The sequence below is a fragment of the Maniola jurtina genome, chromosome 5 (assembly GCF_905333055.1).
Source record: "Maniola jurtina chromosome 5, ilManJurt1.1, whole genome shotgun sequence".
Lineage (NCBI taxonomy): Eukaryota > Metazoa > Arthropoda > Insecta > Lepidoptera > Nymphalidae > Maniola > Maniola jurtina.
Window position 1 is genome coordinate 8,020,430 of NC_060033.1, and position 19,386 is coordinate 8,039,815.

The following is a 19,386-nucleotide window of genomic DNA, read 5'->3' on the forward strand; positions in this document are numbered from 1 at the left end:
TCAACATTCGATACTACGAATAATTTATAATTATTATCAGCTAGGTATCTTTAAATGTACCTATTCGTAGATTCGATCAAACTTTTATCAACATTAACATGAAAAAAAAACTCACACAGGCAGCTAGACAAAAATTTTAAAAAATATAGGAACAAAAAACCGTCTTTGAGCATGAGGGTTGCTTAAAAAGGGGTACAAAGTAGTGAATACATATTTGCCTCAATAAATATGTATTAATTTTAGTGAATTGTTCACTGGTATTGCCACCTGATGAAAGAGACCCAATGAAAAGATTTTGAATACCGATTCAATAAATCTTTTCATTATTAAAATAGCCTATGAGCTACGGACTTTGAAACATGAAACGTTGATGAAGCCAAAGACTCCTCATTCATCAAAATAATATAGAAAAATACACACAAACTGCTAAACTTATACCCTTTCTATATATAAGTAGGTAGGTATTGGTTTTATGGTAAGTCTTTGTCAACGAGCACTGTTTCTGTTCTTCGCCTTTTCTTTCATTTTACTTTAGCCGAGGTAGGTGGTACAACGTCGCTGGAGACCAGTTTTCCGGCTGGCGATTGTGGCCGGGAAATGATCCTGGGCGGAGGCAGTGTCACAGTGCTGTGTCTACCCGGGGAGCGGGGCGACGGGAACACGGTATCCGTGTGTGACGGAGGTATTTGACAGAGACGCGCCATCGCAGTGGCACTTTCGCGAACTCCTGAAATAAAATAGAATAATAAAAGTGTGTGCTGTTTGTCTCACGTAAAACAGAACTCTGAACTTGAACCTGCGCAGTAGGTGATTTATCGATCTAAACTAGAGGAATGACGGACTTAGGTTTTTTATAGATCCCGTAGGAACTAGTAGCCTGTGTTTATCTCCAGGTTGCGATATTTCTGTAACAAATAGATGATGGTCGGAACTTCCTTTAGGTGTATTTAGATTTTTAAAAATCTCGTGGGATCTCTTTGATTTTCTGGGACAAAAAGTAGCCCTATGACCGTCCCTTGGATGCAAGCTTTCTCTGTACCAAATTTAGACAAAATCGTTTAATCGGAGGATCCGTGAAAAGCTAGCAGTTATGAAAGTATGGATTTGGCACTATGAAGTGAGGGGCAACGACAGTGATATCTATGCCGTTGTGCACTGGTTTGTTAGTATTCCGTTTCGTGGGCTGGCTAAGAGCAGTACACAACTTTAATCCAATGCATAGTCACGACTCACGTCTTCTCCCCTGTCACCCAAAAGTTTTGCACGTGTGACGTGACAGCAACTATAATATGATGGCTAATCATCATTATCAACCCATCACCGGCTTATCACTGAATATGTCCCCTCAATGGGTGTAGACCATAGTAAACTACGCTGACTAAGTGCTTATAGGCTGACTTCACACACCACCAAGAACATTATGAAGAACTTTCAGGCATGCAGGTTTCCTCGAATGTTTCACCGTTAATTGCACATAACTCCAAAAGTTAGAGGTACGTGCTTGAGATCGAACCCACGACCCTCCGACTAGGAGGCCGAAATCTTAACTTCTAGGCTATTACGGTTTATATACTATATCGTTGTTCGGTTGTGAAAATTGTAACACGCAGGCGGACAGATAGTTGGACTTGACGAAACTATGAGGGCTCCTTGTTTTACTGTCGAACCCTAATAAAGCTTTTTTGAATAAGTACGGAACCCTCACCAGGCTGTACTGGGTAGGCTTGCGATGTGGACTTGGGAGGCGGCGGCGGTGGCCTCACTGATTGCACTGGTTCAGGTAACGGTGCGTGCGATAATTCTGAAAATTAGTATGGTGCCATAATTTACTTTGCCGTCGTTTTTGACGGACCTATTTATACCTCAGTAATTATTATAATAATTTACGACTAAGACCTACGAGAGATTTTTTGCAAGGATATAGATAGGACTAACTTCGAAAACAATAGAACACTGCGCTGGCTACGCTTGAGTCTTTTATCAGTAGGAAAGCCAATCACTTTGACAACATATTTGTAAATAAGACTTTACCATGGATGAATGAGGACTTCATGGGAGGAATGAGTTAGCTCTTGGCCGCATTGCAATCTTTGGCGAAATCGGCGCAAAGTTAGCGGTTTATCGTTATTCTCTGAGTTATTATTCAGAGAGTGTGCCCAAGAACTTTTGACCTGGTTCCTCCTTCACCTTTCAACTATCGTACCGCAAGGCATCGTCAAGGTATGTACGCATACGTACTTAGGTAGTCGAAATTCCACAGACACGTACGAAGTGATTTGCCTCCTCGTTTTTATTTGAATCAGTAGTCGTTTGTATTTGAATCATCATTGAATTTGGCATCAGTTTTTCCCTCCACTTTTAATATCGTAAGCGCGCTCTACCTTAGGTGTTTCCACCATAGAGCTATAGCACCATCGTTTGAATACCAGCACGTCAGCACGTCAGAGCAGCCAAGCGCTAGTCTTGAATTTTCTAAAATGTCTAAAAGAACTGGGACTGAAAAATATTATTACACAGAACTGACCCTTGACCCGTCTCACGCAGAAGTAGAGGAAGTAGCAGAGCAGGAGCAGTAGTAAAACCAAAATAACGGCTAGGGCCACGTAGTAGTAGTACGCGGTGCGAGGTGGCCGAGCCCCACGGCCTGCTCCCATCTGTGGGTCAAAGCACACAAAAAGTAAGTAGAATTGCGTAGAAATTGTGTAAAAAAGTCTTACCGTAAACTATTTCATATACCTAGATCATCGTAAGACTTCAGAACAGAAACATTTTTTATTTACTTATACTTGAATTTTTACAAGCGCTTTTCAAGAGTCGTCAGTGAATCTCTCACTGTTTCGGAATGCCCTTCCTACTGAAAAGAACCAGTAAGAAACTCGACGGAATAGTTACCATAACAAAGTTTTTTTGGACGTGATAGTAGCAAAGCTATTTCTGTAGGTACCTAGTACCTACCTATATACCAAACATCAAAATCGGTTACTCGCGGAAGGCCGTGAAATGGTAACAGGCACACTTTTAGTAGGATGGTGAACAAATTGTCATAAATAGTAAAAAAATATTATTCTTACCTTTATTTTTCCCGTTCAAATTAAAGACTATCACGCGTTATCTTTCGTTTCTTCATACTTAATCAAAAGCTCTTCGCGCGTTGAAGTTTTTTCTATGCACTTCAAAGATTTCCACGATAACCGGTTAACACTTTTCATGTAAAGTTTAATTTACTCAAAAAATATTTAATTCCATTTAAATCCTGCTCTTTTACTGATGCTTACATTGGTCTAGCCACGACAGCAGCTGATATGATTACTGTGATAATAGACTAAAGTTATCCCAAACTCGACTCTGATTTTAGTAGATATTTAATATGATCAACATAGTGACACAGTGCCTGTTTCTTGGGAACTTGTAAGAGGAAAATGGACTCAGTGTTGAGTTTGGCGATAGTTGGAAAACGCCTGTGTTCGTCCTGGTGCGAGGGAAGGAGGGGTGTAAATGGGAGGCAAACGCAACAATTGGTAGCGACACTCAGGCGCCTTTGATAGTCACCGCAGGGCTGAGACTTCGATTTTCTTTTGCCGTAGTTTTCCGGCATAATTTATGCGTGTTTGATTTTACGGTAGGTAAAATTAATTGATCCTATTAAGAAATGAAATAAGCTCGTTCTGTGTGTAAATAGGTAATACCTTTAAACTACTTAGTTTAAGTATGGGTACCTACCAGTGGCGTGCACAGGGTTTATAGCCCGGGTAAGCACAAATAAGCTAGTCTCTTTAATGGCGGTCATGATGAAAAATGACCATTGAAGTATTTGAATCAGGGTAAGCAGCGCTTTTGTGCCTCTATTACCTGCACGCCACTGATACCTACCCATTAATACACTATTTACCTACTTGATAGAGAAAATAAGTAGGTAAGTAGGTAGGTATAGATGCTTACTCATATTGAAAGGTAAAATGTAGTAAACATGATAATAGACTATGTATGGGATAAAATCAAGCTTGATTCGCGAGCGAAACAAGCGCGAAAATTTTGTTCAATGTCTTGTAGGTACAGAAAGGTTCTAAGTTACTACGTAGTAGGTATACAATTATGGAGTTGATTAAAAAAAAAAAAAACATTTTTTTGCTATTCTGTTACGTACAGACAGAAGCGTGAGCTAACCGTCCACGCCAGCCAATCAACTCGTGCTAACACGCCTATCCCGTACCTATCCTCACTATGCCGCCCTCCAAATTGCAGTGCCCTAGGCGATTGTGTAGTTCGCCTTTATGGACTGCCAGTCTCCTGGTAGTGATTAGTAAAGAAATAAATAAAATGTCTCCCTCTTTTAACAACGCTGTGCCAGCCCTAGCCACGGAAAGGATCAGAGGCGTCGCGACGTCGCCTGCACCACGCATGCGCCCCTAACTCCGTAGATCATCTGCTATGATGAGGGTGCTATGACGAATCTGGCATATTCGGTTCAGTGACCCTATAAACTGTGATATCTTAATTTTTAGGTTTCTGTACCTAAAAGGCAAAACGGAGCCCTATCAATGTCACTTTGCGGTCTGTTCATGTCTCGTCCTTCTCTAGCCCGTGAACGGAACGAATTATTATTAGACCAGAAATGTTGTGTACCTATCTACCTATAGTTCACCCAAAACCGAATGAGTATGGTATTATTCAAAGAAAGAACGAATATTTTGTTACGGTTGTTACCCTGGTTGGTTACACTATCGATAGTGTGAATCATTGATGATTCAATTCAACACAATACAACATTATCTAAATAATATCTAGATAATAATGTTGTAACGATTGTATCTTACAACTTAATGATATGGCTAGTTTTTCAAATAGGGCGGTTCCAACTGCAAAAACCATACAAAACGCTTACCTACTTACCTATTGCCCGCCAGCATATAATTAAGCCGGCAGGTATAAATTGAATCAACTTTTGGATGTGGATGATAAATCAAAAACGTGCGTAAAGTGGAACTTTTTTATTTCATATAAAATTATTTAACTTGCAGCCATAACTCATAATATTGATAAACATTAAAATGCACCTGTAGTATTAATTAAAAGCAATAATAAAACTTTTTATGGAACATCAATTGGAAGATCAAACACATAGTATCACAAGTATTTAAGTAGGTAAAATCGACATATCTTAATGTTAAAATAATAATAATTAGGCATTTTGCTAAAGATCATAACTTCAATAAATCTGTGACTAATATTGATCTACTTTCAGTGTTGTTTCTCTCAATAGTATGTATACCTACTTACGCAGGTTTTACTATAACCAGATATAAATGTTGCACATGGCTTTACAGTAACATGTTCCAATAACATCGGTGTCTGCACTTCGGTCAATCGTAATCCACGTTAGACGCAGTCCGTTCCTATAATGCTATTCACGTTATCATAATATTTGAGTACGTACAAAATAGCTTGCTCCTATAATAATTAATAATTTATATACCTACTAATAAATAAAATTGAAGTGTCTGTCTGTAATAGTAATAATAGAGCCTCGATAGCTCAGCGGTTGAGGAGCGGACTGAATTCCGAAAGGTCGGCGGTTCAAACCCCACCCACCCATTGTCGTACCCACTCCTGGCACAAGCTTTACGCTTCATTGGAGGAGAAAGGGGAGTATTAGTCATGATTAGCATGGATAATATTAAGCTCATATGGTTATTTGAACGATACCATAACTGAATTACACATTTTTAAATTTTTTGTCTGTCTGTCTGTCTGTCTGTTTGAACGGGCTAATCTTCGGAACCGCTGAACCGACGGGCCTTTTGACGGGACTTTCACAGACAAGTGGAGGATTGATCAGGGTGTGACATAGGCTACTTTTATGACGATTACTAAAAACCTAAAACCACGCGGGCGAAGCTGCGGGCATCAGCTAGTCTATTCTAAGCACCCCCTGATCTGTGGTTCTAAGTTATCTATACTCGTAGTAATGAAATACTGCGTCTAAAGCGGATTTCGATTGACAGGAGTGCAAACACCGATGTTCCTTGTAACATGTTACATTGCAGCGCCGCATCTAGTAGAAGCACATTTATATCGAGAATAGTCAGTACATCGATATAAATGTGCTATCGATACTATGTGTACCAATCAGTGTTCAATAAGTGAACACATTATCAATACTATGTTTAGAATGCGAAGGGATCTTTAATTTTTAATCATTACACATTCATCTTTGGTAACTGAAAATTCAGATTAAAACTTCTAATTAAAAAAATTCTAGCAATAAAATCGATCATTGGAGTTGTAATTAAACATGTTTAAATGAGGTAAATTGAGTCATCCTTCAATACCCACCTACTTTGGATAAAACTTTCTATTATTTATTTTATAAATAGTTTCATAAAGTACTTTATATTATATAATATATATAATAGTAATTACACACAATATATATTTTAAAATTGTTAAAAGCGAGATATTTATTTACAAAGATCTATTGTAAATCACATATTAAAGTAAGGCCAACAAGTGATAAAAAAATTGACAGTAGATTGCACATAGCCTGCTACGGCTTGGTTTATGACAGTACGCAATTACTAAACAATTTTCCAATGCAATTTTCACGTATAAATCGAGGCGGCTAGATTTTTGTCCGCCCGCGCGCTCAATTTTCTTATGATTATTTATTAATTTAAGCTTCGTTTTGGATCATATTCCATGTAATTATGCATTTTTTATCGACTTTTATTCACATCTCCGGCAAGTAATATAGATGTTAAGGGTTCCGCCTGGAAGCTCCCACAGACATGCACAACTCCGAATAGAGGTAGAACGATTCAAAACTCGACTCCATTTCTTTACCAGCAATTTCCTACTTAGTGAGATTTCGCATCTATTGAAGATAGTTCATAGTTTACAAAGATGAGAACTGTCAAAAACTGTATACCAATTGACCTTACTGTAACTTTTGTAATATATATATATTTAATTTCCTGTTCAGATAGGTGTAATCTTTTTTATAGACTTACACGGCGTTATTTGAACAGTATAATCTCAGTTAAGAGTATTTTTCATTCATTTAATTTAACTAGTTCAATAGGAACAATATTTTTTTTTGTAATTTTCTGGTTGAAAACAAAGACCGCTCGTAAGTACCATTTTAGTAACACTAACACACAATATAGGTAGGCATTATTTATTTTAATATATAAATTATAGTATTGAAATTTATATTTTTGTATTATTAAACTGGCGGTCTGTTCTGGGTTTCATATATTTAACAATAATATAACTTATTAATAATTATTTATATATATTTAAATAATTTATACAAAATTCATACGCTAGATATACCTATTTGTTACATTATTTTTATTTAAATACACATTATTGAATTTACTTTGACATTATAGAGGCATTTTAATAAGCTACTTTTGACAGTTATTCCAAAATGTTTAGCACGAAAAGTATCATGCTATTCGACTTCTTAAAAATGTATAAGCTGATAATGACGCTTTAGACTCGAGATAAAACATCTAATACATTAAAGTTATAATAACACAATTTTCTATAAAATATTCAGGATTTTACTTCTTAATCGAATAATTTATAATTAATAATCAATGCATCTGTAATCTGCCAAGTTTCTTAGCAAGGTCGTTATTTGTCAAACAGACAATTAATTTGGTGCGAGGCTTCTTCGGCCGTGGCTACTTACCACCCTACCGGCAAAGCCGAACCACCAAAGGGATATGGATTTAATAAAAACTGCCATTCCCCTTCCAAAGTAGCCTGCTTCCATGTAAGACTGCATCTTCTCTTACCTTGCAGATTGCAGTCAAGAGCTAATTTTTTTAACTCTGAATTAAAAAAGGGCAATAACAATGTTGCTAAGTAACTTATCGAGAGATTACAGATAGAGTGATTATCAATTTCGGCCATTGAAGACTTGAAATAATACTATGTGACTTGTAATAATAATAGAAGTGGCCTATTAAAATGACTCTCCCGTAGTATTTTTGATATTAACAGTAACATTTATATATTTTTAGCTACATACCACGTGTAATAACTATAAATAATTAATTAGATAGGTCAATTAAACGCTAGTAACCATAATTCATAATATATACGTCATGTTTACAGGTATCATACAACAGGAATGTTTGAGCGGTCTTAACAATAAAATTAAGTGAAAAATTGATGAAATTTATATTATCAAACATGGTATTTCTTACTTACTAACGGTAAAACTTTTTAACTACATGTTAAATCTTAATAATATGGGATTAACGTATCAGTCTTACAAGCTACTATCAAAATTAACTTTGTTTAGAAAGTAGACACTTACATACATTTTTTAACCTGCATATTACTGAAATAAAAATGTACTTGAAATATGGTATATCCCTGCTTTTACAAAATAATATTCCACCTGTAATTAACATACAAATCGCAATCGCACCTAGGTACTCAGTACTTATTTACACTTTTTTTTGTTTTCGTATTATAATCGACTACATAAGATAAAATCGTTTCATTTGAGCCCAAAGCCTGGACAGCGAAATTTAATTTAAACACTAAAATGGCAAACGAAAATAACAAAAATTAATTAAACACAAAATTATATTTTTTTAAGTACTTTTCTTTTATATTTAAATAAAAATTAATTCAACTTTCATTTATTTATAAACTACTTCATATATTATTAATTAAATACATTTAGGCTCAAGACACATTGCGGTGTAGTTAAAACGCGACCGCGGCGTATCTTTTACCAAACGTTTCTAAGTGAACTGAACCTTTAATCTACCACATAATTTTACACAAATAATTCGAGCTATAGGGCTATGTTAGGAGTTTCTATCCTGAGGAATAGGATCCGAAATAAGGAGATCGGCAGGAGAACCAAAGTCACTGACACAGCACAAACTATTAGCAAGCTGAAGTGGCAGTGGGCAGGCCATGCCTGTCGTAGAGGCGATGCCCATTGGAGCCGGGAAAGTCCTTGAGTGGAGACCGCGTATAAGCAAGCGCAGTGTGGGACGATAGAACGATGATATAAAGAGGCTGGCGAGAAGTGGCTGGATGAGGAAGGCCGAGGATCGGTGGTTGAGTGTGGTGGCGCTCTTTTGGGAAGGCCTATGGCCAGCAGTGGACACCCACAGGCTGATGACGACTATGAATACTAATCTGTAAATTATGTAACAGAGTTTAAGTTCTGTTACTTAACTTTATAACATTTTAGAAAAACGCTTTGATGCTTGACTCTACCGCAATGTGCCTCGACCTCAATCTCACAGCACTCTGCTTACAGTCAAATTACAAATTGTCATTATTTTCATCATAATTCGAGCATATTATAACCTGCAGAGGAGAAACTTGAATAAATTAATCATTCAAATATATTTTCCTGTAATAAATTTCAATTATAATTACTTTCATATACAATTATTACAACATAATATATTACAATTGTTTACATTACAAAAAGCGTTTGATATGAAACATGTATTTTTTAATGCATGCATGACTTCTATATCAACTTATAGGTACATCCCTATACACTATAATATACTCGAGGTATGTGTAAAATTACAATACATATAATCAATGATACTAAATAACAAATTTTATTAACACAATGCGGCGAATATACGCCTACGATAGTACTTTACCACAAAAAGTATAATATTATAATGGTTTCAGTACGATCATATCATAATAAAGACTCAAAACTAGTTTCGCTGAAGCCTCATTACAATCTCACAGTTAATAATTATTATTATAGTTCTTGCAATTCACAAGCGAGCGTGAACTTTACTTGTCATATACATAGACATTGCGTAAGTGTGCGTGCCTGTCGAGCCAATCAGTCGCGAGCAAGCGCTCTCAAACGCATTTAAACTAAAAGTTACAAAAGGGCTAGAACCCAGAGCCGTAAAACCAGTCAAAAAATGCTCTCAAACGCACACATTTACTTTACTTAACTTATAGTGCCCGGCAAACAACTTGGACCTGAAGCAGCATAGTGGGAGAAAGTTGGCGAATCCAGGAAGCGAAAGTCGACATATCAACCAATCGCGTGCACTCGCGCCGACTGATCAACCAATCGTGTGCATCCGCCATTCGCCAGCCAATCGCGTCAATGCTCAAGTTGATTGCTGGGCACTACAACCGATACGACTTAAACACAAGCATGAGCCACGCGCGCTTGTATAATGCAAGAACTATACAAGTATGGGTTTTTGCACATGTATGCAGTACAAATCAGGTAAAGAGTTCATAAGTATAACTTTAGGGCACTAGTGTGATTAAAACACGTAACACTACACAAAACACTAGCTCAGCACTAATGCGAGGCGTAGGGGTTGCTCGGGGGAGGCTTAGAGCACACTGCTTGGTCGTAGGAGGGCGGCATCGCTGTAATATAAAACAAATATTTAATTAAGTAACATCCTAAGGCACAAGGCACACTACGCCGTGTCCCCACTAGGCGAACAGTAGGACTGTCTGCTGGCTGACTGTGAGCGGCGTATCGGTCGCTACTGGCTAGCTCAGGCTGATATCTATAGAGCGTACTTTGACATTGCTCAGACTTCACTTACGAGCTAAGACGACGTCGGTATTTATAGAGTTAACTTCGAAGTCGCGCTAAGTACGAGCTCAGCAAAGCTTAGTCAACTAAATCGACGACTTACGAAAAACTCAGGATATATAACTCCATTAAAAATTATAGGGGAGAAAACTGGAAGCAAACAGTTAGCCGCTCACTGTTCCCCTGTTGGGCATACGGCCTTAGTGCTCATCTTCGCACAGCTTCGGTGGTGACGTCTGTAATGACTCAACACCTGTTTCACGTGATTGTTATTTTTAAAAAGCGAAGCTGATTATTTGTCTTGTTATCCAATGTAACAACGTCGCTTGAGTCAGATGCCCCACCCACCAGGTGTGAGACTTCTGGTGTATTTGTAGTTTCTTCAGGTTTTACAATGAAAGTAGTGGTGTTGAGTCAGTATTCATTATGGGAAGATCCTTATTTTATAAAGTCCAAAAAATGAAATCTGTTGAATGAAATATGCAAACTAAATATAGGGTGATGTTTAATCATATCCATGACAAAAGTTTTACATCGATGATCATGCTCTCATATTTTGAAGAATATAAAAATGAAATAGGAAAATTGTGAATTAATTTATATATTATTGTTGTTGTGAGGCAACGTGGAACATGCGTCTACTAAATAAAACAAGCTATATTAATTAAGTAAACATTGATAATATCGGTATCGACCTTGGGTATTCCAGCCAGGCGGGGCGATTCCAATGAAAACTGCCGGAAAACATTATATCAGTGAAAACTTCTAGATATTAAGTATTGAGTTATACTTAAAGGCTATTCTTTTTAGTATTAGTATCACGGTCAACGGTCAACGGATAAAATGATTTATGATTCAGTTCGCACGTTCGTTATGGCCTTAGTATAGTTATATAACATGGCAACTGGCGTTGACACTTACCGTTGGGTTCGGGCGCGCTGGGCGCGGTAGGCGGGTAGGCCGCGCTGGGGTAGGGCGAGGTGGGGTAGGGCGCGGCGGCAGGGCCCGGTTGCGGGGGGTAGGGGTAGCCCCCGGGATGCGGGTATGCGACTTGCGCCCCCGTGTGCACCGGGTACGTAGTTATCACTTGCGCTAAGGAAAACAAACAAAAATGTAGCTTGACGTGAAAGCCTTTTCACCCTAGTTTTTTATTTATTTATATATTATATTTAGTTTTTATATATTATTAATAATATCTCTTGTTACTATAGCAAGAGGCGGCTGCTTTCTCTGACGTATTCATTTTAAAATTCAAAATATATAATAATATATGTATATTGTATAGTTTAATTTGAGATTTTTTGAAAAGACCAGAACGGTGCACTTTTTCCACCCTATTGTTGCGCCACTGGATGACGTGATAAGTTTTTTACGTCGTCTATCAATTAACTGATCGGTCTATAGATAAAAATCACAGCCATAAGGAGTAGATAAAACGCAATGAATTGTTTATTATCTTATTTTATCTATAAGCAATAACCCATGTCTGATACACAACGCCTTGCCTATTACGATAAGAAAATAACGTCAGTAGTACTTAATTATATTCCAATAATGATCTCAATGTTTTTTATATTAATTTATGTATAAGATATATTCGTAGGACACAAAAATTGCAATTGCAATAGCAAATGAACTCGCACTATCAATGAGGGCCAGGATACGCTGCGCCAATTAAGCTACACGGAACATCAGTCTTACAATAATAAAATTATGTAAATTAATTAATTATTTAGATACGTAAAGTTCAATAAATATGTAGTGGGTAATTGAAGACAAAAAACCGGCCAAGTGCGAGTCAGACTCGCGCACTGAAGGTTCCGTACTCGGGTATTTTTCCAACATTTTGCACGATAAATCAAAAACTATTATACATAAAAATAAATCAAAATCTGTTTTAGAATGTACAGGTACAGTACAGTAAAGCCCTTTCATATGATACCCCACTTGGTATAGTTATCTTGCTTTGAAAATTAAAACACATTTTAATCTTTTTTTTAAATGATGTAACCACAAATTCGCGGTTTTCAGATATATACCTGTACTTGTGCTATAAGATCTACCTACCTGCCAAATTTCATGATTCTAGGTCAACGGGAAGTACCCTATAGGTTGACAGACAGACAACAAAGTGATCTTATAAGGGTTCCGTTTTTCCTTTTGAGGTACGGAACCCTAAAAAGAAAGAATGAGCTCGTTTTTAAGTAAGCGCGCGTTTACACCTACCGACGACAGTGGAGGCTTAGTAATAGGAGTCCATTGGCACCCTTTTTAGCACCGAACTTTAAAAGGAATGTCCTCAATCTGATCGATTAATTAATTATCTACATATAAGACTGACTTTAAAACTCATTACTTTTTTACGTATTCAGTGGTCTAAATCAGGCATATTTTACTAGTGTGCGCATTATTTGGACACTTACTCGGATATGGCATATTATATTGCTGCTGCGGATACGGCGCCGGCACTTGCACTTGCACGTGAGTCGGGGCTGCTGCAGAAAAAAAATAGTACTAGTAAATTAATTGGTCTACATCTCTTTACTTCCTAGAATCTAGATGTACCTATAGTTTGTGGCAGGTCGGCATGGCAATCGGGGTGGGGACGCCCCGCACACCCGCACAGCCCCCGCGCTAACCCCTTGCGGGATAGCGCGGGTGACGTGCGTGTGTGACGCCCCGGTCCCCCCACCTCATATCCCGATTTCCATCTCGACCTGGCGCTTACTATACATAATAGCAATTGCTATTATGTATAGTAGCGATGAATTCATCGTTATCATCAAGATCAACCTATCACCGGCTCACTACAGAGCGTGGGTTCTCAGGGGTTGGCCATAGTCTACCACGCTGCCCAAGTGCGGATTGGCTGACTTCACACACTTTGAGAACATTATGGAAACTCTCAGGCATGCAGGTTTCTTCACGATGTTTTCCTTCACTGTTAAAGCAAGTGATATTTAATTACATAAATAATATAATTAATAGGACATAATTAGTTAGGAATTTCCATAACATTTTTTTTTTATTTTCTATATACGTGACATTTTATTTATATTTAATTACTTTGCAGCGCCCTGACGGGGCGATATATTATATATTTTTTTTTATTATGATGTAAGACATGAATGCAAATAAATAAAGAATAAAATCAGCAGGTCGCACTGTAGCTGTCAAACTACCACGCGCGGTACGACCCCTGGGGCTAATTACAGTAAAATGACAGCAACAGTTGACTATCACAATCACCTCTAATTGTCGGACACTCTTTCGCTATTGGCTGAAATGCAAGTTACAACTTGCAGAAAAAATACCATAAATTCAGCCAATCACAACAATTGAGTTTGTAGCAATGATTGGTGCATCTTTTTCGTAATCGACCAGCTCAATCAGTGGTTTTTACGTGAAACGAACTGTATAAATGTACTCACGGGTCAGCACTTGACCGCGTTCGCGGCGGCAGCAGCAGCGGCAGCAGCAGGCGATCAGCAATATCACCACCACCACAGTACCCACTATGTAAAGCTGGGTTTGGACGCTCATGTCGTATGTTATGGTTATTTCCTGTAATAAGTTAGGCATGGGACTGTAATTCTAATTAGAAAACACACCATCTTGTAGTGGACATTATCTCAATCCATCGTCAGTCTAACTACTGAGCACGAGACGTCTCCTCTCAGAATGAGAAAGGTTTTGGCCATAGCCCATCCAGTGGCCAGGTGCAAATTGGCAGACTTCACACACCTTTGTGAACATTATGGAGAACTCTAAGCCATGCAGATGTCCTCACAAAGTTTTCTTTCACTGTTTGATCAGAGAGATATTTAATTGCTTGCTTCCTCTTTCTTTTCCTTAAGAGAGAGTGGACATATTAAATTCAAATACATCTATACTAATAAATAAAATTGGAGTGTCTGTCTGTAATTTCGAAATAACTACCTCATATTAAGCTCATATGGTTATTTGAACGATACCATAACTGAATCACACGTTTTTAAAATTTTTGTCTGTCTGTCTGTCTGTCTGTCTGTCTGTCTGTCTGTTTGAAAAGGCTAATCTTTGGAACGGCTGAACCGATTTTGACGGGACTTTCACAGGCAAGTAGAGGATTGACCAGGGCGTAAAATAGGCTACTTTTTTAACCGACTTTTAAAAAGGGAGTTGTGTTTTTCTACCTATGTACACCGAAATCTCCGAGATTTCTGAACCGATTTGCGTCATTTCTTTTTTAATCGATAGAGGAACTTTGCGACATTGTTTCATACAAAATTTGGAGTCCAACTCCTCAATCCTGATGCTGCAGGGGATCTGACCAATCCACGCGGGCGAAGCTGCGGGCATCAGCTAGTATTTATATATGTAGGACAACTTGTGTCAGTTATACAACACTAAGACTCTACCACAAGTTTAGAAAACAGATTCTACTAGAAAGATCAGCAAGAAACTCAACAAATACTTCTTTCAATATGTTACAATATGTAGCTAATGTAACTAGTTATTAGATACTACAAGTAGTAACTATCTTGTGTGCTACCGAATGCAAAACCAATTGCTTCCATGTAACAAATCAATTGTATAATAAACCTGTATTATTTCATCATCATCATTCAACGTAAATTGCAACTCAGTACACTCTCTATCCTAATATAATAGTCTGAAATTCAGATTTTATTCAAGCTCTGAATAAACATAGAAACCTCACAAATTTTAGTATGCATAGGGAAAGCAATATTTTAGCCACAGGAAAGGGAAATAAGGAAACAACTTGTTTTTCTGTAGTACTGATACTACTACTAGTGCTAGAGGAAAGCAAGTTTTTTCCTTGTGTGTGTTTTCTGTGGCTAAAAATACCTATCACACTTAATATTATAAAGGCGAAAGTTTGTATGTGTGTGTGTGTGTGTGTGTATGTTTGTTACTCCTTCACGCAAAAACTACTGGACGGATTTGGCTGAAATTCGGAATGGAGATAGATAATATCCTGGATTAGCACATAGGCTACTTTTTATCCCGGAAAACCAAAGAGTTCCCACGGGATTTCGAAAAACCTAAATCCACGCGGGCGAAGTCGCGGGCATCGGCTAGTATTATATACAGATGGGCCCAAAGCGTTAGTACAATACGCGGTTTTAGGGTTCCGTAACTCAAAAGGAAAAATGGAACCCTTATAGGATCACTTTGTTGTCTGTCTGTCTGTTCATCCATCTGTCCGTCCGTCGTGTCTTTCAAGAAAACCTATAGGGTACTTCCCGTTGACCTAGAATCATGTTTGGTAGGTAAGTCTTATAGCACAAGTAAAGGAATACATCCGAAAACAGTTGTGGTTACAACATTTGAAAAAAAAAAAATGTGTTTCCATTTTCAAAGTAAGATAACTATACCAAGTGGGGTATCAAATGAAAGGGCTTTACCTGTACATTCTGAAACAGATTTTTATTTATTTTTATATATACATAATAGTTTTTGATTTATTGTGCAAAATGTTGGATAAGATACCCAAGTACGGATCCCTCGGTGCGCGAATCTGACTCGCACTTGGCCAGTTCTTCCTATTAAATGTTGAAAATACTACTGTAAGGAACACGATATAAAGCTCAATTTCCATGGTTTACTGTGTGTCAAGTACGCACAACAGACGGAAACGTTTAAGTGCGGAAACCAGCCCAGAGAGAAGAAGAAGTGTGTCAAGTAGCATAGAGTGACGTCGAGACTGTGTAATGTGCGAGAACCTTAATTTGCCAACAAAGCAAAAAACGATATTAATTTTGATATTTTGTACACAGGGTTATTGTAAAACTAGAAAACCTTATCGAACCATTTTACGCTTTGTCTATAGCTTTCTTTTACTAAATCTAATGATAAAATATTACACTCAAACAAATAAAGTTTATTCCCTTGATAGGTGTAATTCAAAACCAAATGATGATTTGATAAAAGAGGTTACTGCATAACTGAGTAATAGACACACAATAAGATACTGTCACACTATCACAAGCACTTGAATTACCTGTTTCAAGGTCAAGAAATATTTATTTTAGCACAGCACTGCACTAATGGAAGACATCCAATATACTGACTAGAGACGACTCGAGTTAGGACTGGAATTAATATAAGCTGTGATAACATTGAGCGTGCTAGGGTTGGCACTATGCTAGGCTTAATTTTTTTTTGTATTGTTTAGAAGGGGTTATTCAAGGGGTCATTTGTAAACAATTGAACCCCTTCAACCAGGGATCAACTTAAACCTAAAGGTTTCAAGGTTGCATTTTCTCAACAACTGGAAAGTTAGGCATGGGCCACACCAGCAGTGGCGTGCAGCTCATAGAAGTATAAAAGTACTGCCTATCTTAGTTGTACTAAATCAACACAAAAAAATTAGCATCCAGCTTTTTGAAACACCATTTGTTAGTTTTCTCCCAAGTGTTAGCTAAAAGACCGCCTTCTTGTACCTACATTTTTTTTTGTAACCAGTCATATTTTATATTTTGTGGTGCAATAAAGTATATACATACATACATACATACATGATAACCATATTGCCACTATATAAATCAATACTCTTCTTTTTACTTCTTAGGCTCTAGTCTTAAACTGCTGATTGGCTATTTCTTAGCAAGTATTTATGTACTTATTATTAAATTATTTATCACCATCAAAACTTTTAAATTAAAACAACCATTGAAATAGGACGAAATCATAAAGATAATATTCATCATACAAACATGACTCATGGGGCAATACCAGAGTTATTTATACTACAGTATAATTTAATTATTATAAGTAACTACCTATATCCTCCTTTATTTATTATTTATTAATTTAAGAGTAATAGTAACATTACATAATATTTATTTAAGAGTAACTAGCCCCATAAAACGTTGCTTGCGTACGTTACAAGCAAGAAGCATATACCAAAGTCCATAATTATCATGCAATTCAATGCAAGATGCATATTAAAGTTGTGTAAACTTTAGCATAAAACTAACATAAAACTGCTGAGCCATTTGCCTATTATAACAAACTAACCCATTCATCCAACCAACCCATCTCAATTCTTAGTTCCACTCCACACAGGAGGCCTATGTTATAGATAAAAATAATTTGAATGTGATATATAAGCAACAAATGATTTCCATGAAATGCTCTAAATGAGGATGGAAACTATAATGAAATCCACAGAATGTTGACTATAAAGGGGAGCAGTCGGCACCTTTAGATTGTGATGACACTACAATTATTATAATGATATTTGCAGTGTAAAGCTGCACTCACTTTGCATGTGTTTTGATACTATACTCAGTAGTGCAAAAACATATAAAAAGGCAGGATCAATCCTGACCTTTAAATACTATAGGTGAGTTTACATTGGATGCAAGTTAGCGGTACAAACATTAAATGCTTTATTATGAATGCTCTTATATACTATGGACTTGAAGTATTGAGATTGTTTGTGCCTTACATGTTAGCAAAAACCAAATTTCCTATGAAAACGCATGCAATGTCAGCGTGGCCTTACATTTCAGCACTCTGAATGCTCTTATAGGAGAGATTTCAACCAAGCAGGCAGTTGCATTTTATGCAAGACTCAATATATGTACCTCTTATGGAATTTTAAATTTTTTTTTTACTTATGATTCAAATCGTCTTTATAAACATAAAATTAACATTGCAATACTAAAAAAAACTAGGTACTCTGAAAATAAGACTCACCTCAGTATCAAAACTTTCCGAATAATCGTTGCTGAATTCTTTCTCTCCAAACATAATATTAAGCACGCTAAAACATTCTTATCATGATGCTCAAATTTCACAGCAGCTGACAAAGCTAAGAGGAATAGTATAATGTGTTTATGAGTCACAGCTCACAACACAACTCAGGGGATTTACCACAGTAGAAAACCTTGGCTGCTTTCTCAAAAAAACTAATAGGTTTTCGTTGTTATTGAAAACGGAATAAGGTATTTTTTTAGTTTATTCAATGGATAGATCCATTTATTTATATACGTTTATTACTAATATGAGCACATTTTCTAAATGAGTTATTATTAATTTAATAGAAATATTCGTAAAATTCGTATGTTGAGTCGATCAACTTCTCTACTTTTTGACTGTGTTTTTGACCATCTTTGACTGTTCTGTTGACAATTGACATTGACATTAGATTTGACAGAAGCTTTTTTTTTTTTTTTTTTCTTTATATCTGGCTTTACTCTGATTAGCCAATGTCAAGTTTGTAGTTATTTTCAAGTTATTGAATCTATACAAGTATGGACTCCGTCTGTGCCGGCGCCCGCCGACATACGCGCGGCGCCCCTTTAGAGCGCTTCCCAGTCAGTTCCACCACCAAAAAACACCAACTAACACAAAAACCATCCACTCTTAACAAAAAAATCACTCCAAACAAGCACAGCACGCGCGCCAGCAAACGCCATCACAGACGAAGTCCTTGACAGAAGCTCCCATGGGAGCTCCAAATCTTGGGTCGCGACTCACGTTTGGGACCACAGACCACGAATTTGGGACCACAGACCACGATTGAGACCTATGCTTGGGACCACAGCTTGGGACAAACAAACCTTGGGACAAACCATCGATTTGATAGATTACATCACGTCATAGGCCAACACTAGTATATTAACTATGGACAAACAGCAAACAGCAAGCGTATGTACGGACGGGTGTTTGCGTATGCTTGCCAATGCTTTGGAGCTGAAACTTCGAGCTATTGGTAGGCAAGGACCAAGGTAAGCCAACTGTGGTTTTGCCAATGCTTGCTGCATATTGTTTGCCACAAGCTCCATGCTCCAATA

The 19,386-nt window shown here is 37.2% G+C and overlaps 2 protein-coding genes across 5 annotated transcripts; both read right to left on the reverse strand.

Annotated features, from left to right (window-relative positions):
- Positions 1-444: 444 nt before the first annotated feature.
- On the reverse strand, positions 445-2,654 carry LOC123865116 (neural Wiskott-Aldrich syndrome protein-like). Its single transcript, XM_045905966.1, has 3 exons — positions 2,525-2,654; positions 1,706-1,801; positions 445-727 (listed from the first exon to the last, which is right to left on the reverse strand). The coding sequence occupies exons 1-3, from the start codon at positions 2,652-2,654 to the stop codon at positions 522-524; spliced, it is 432 nt and encodes a 143-aa protein (XP_045761922.1). The 3' UTR covers positions 445-521.
- A 7,359-nt stretch (positions 2,655-10,013) lies between these two features.
- LOC123865112 (nematocyst expressed protein 4-like) lies at positions 10,014-18,707 on the reverse strand. Of its 4 annotated transcripts, XM_045905961.1 has the most exons (7): positions 18,467-18,707; positions 18,287-18,401; positions 14,008-14,140; positions 13,000-13,071; positions 11,498-11,668; positions 11,272-11,310; positions 10,014-10,401 (listed from the first exon to the last, which is right to left on the reverse strand). In XM_045905961.1, exons 2-7 carry the CDS (start codon positions 18,338-18,340, stop codon positions 10,331-10,333), a joined length of 540 nt encoding a protein of 179 aa, XP_045761917.1. In that variant the 5' UTR covers positions 18,341-18,401; positions 18,467-18,707; the 3' UTR covers positions 10,014-10,330. The 4 variants fall into 4 exon arrangements, with proteins under 4 accessions (XP_045761917.1, XP_045761916.1, XP_045761919.1 ...); XM_045905960.1 differs by having other exon boundaries at positions 18,287-18,707; XM_045905963.1 differs by lacking the exons at positions 18,287-18,401; positions 18,467-18,707 and adding an exon at positions 16,584-16,724.
- Positions 18,708-19,386: the final 679 nt, after the last annotated feature.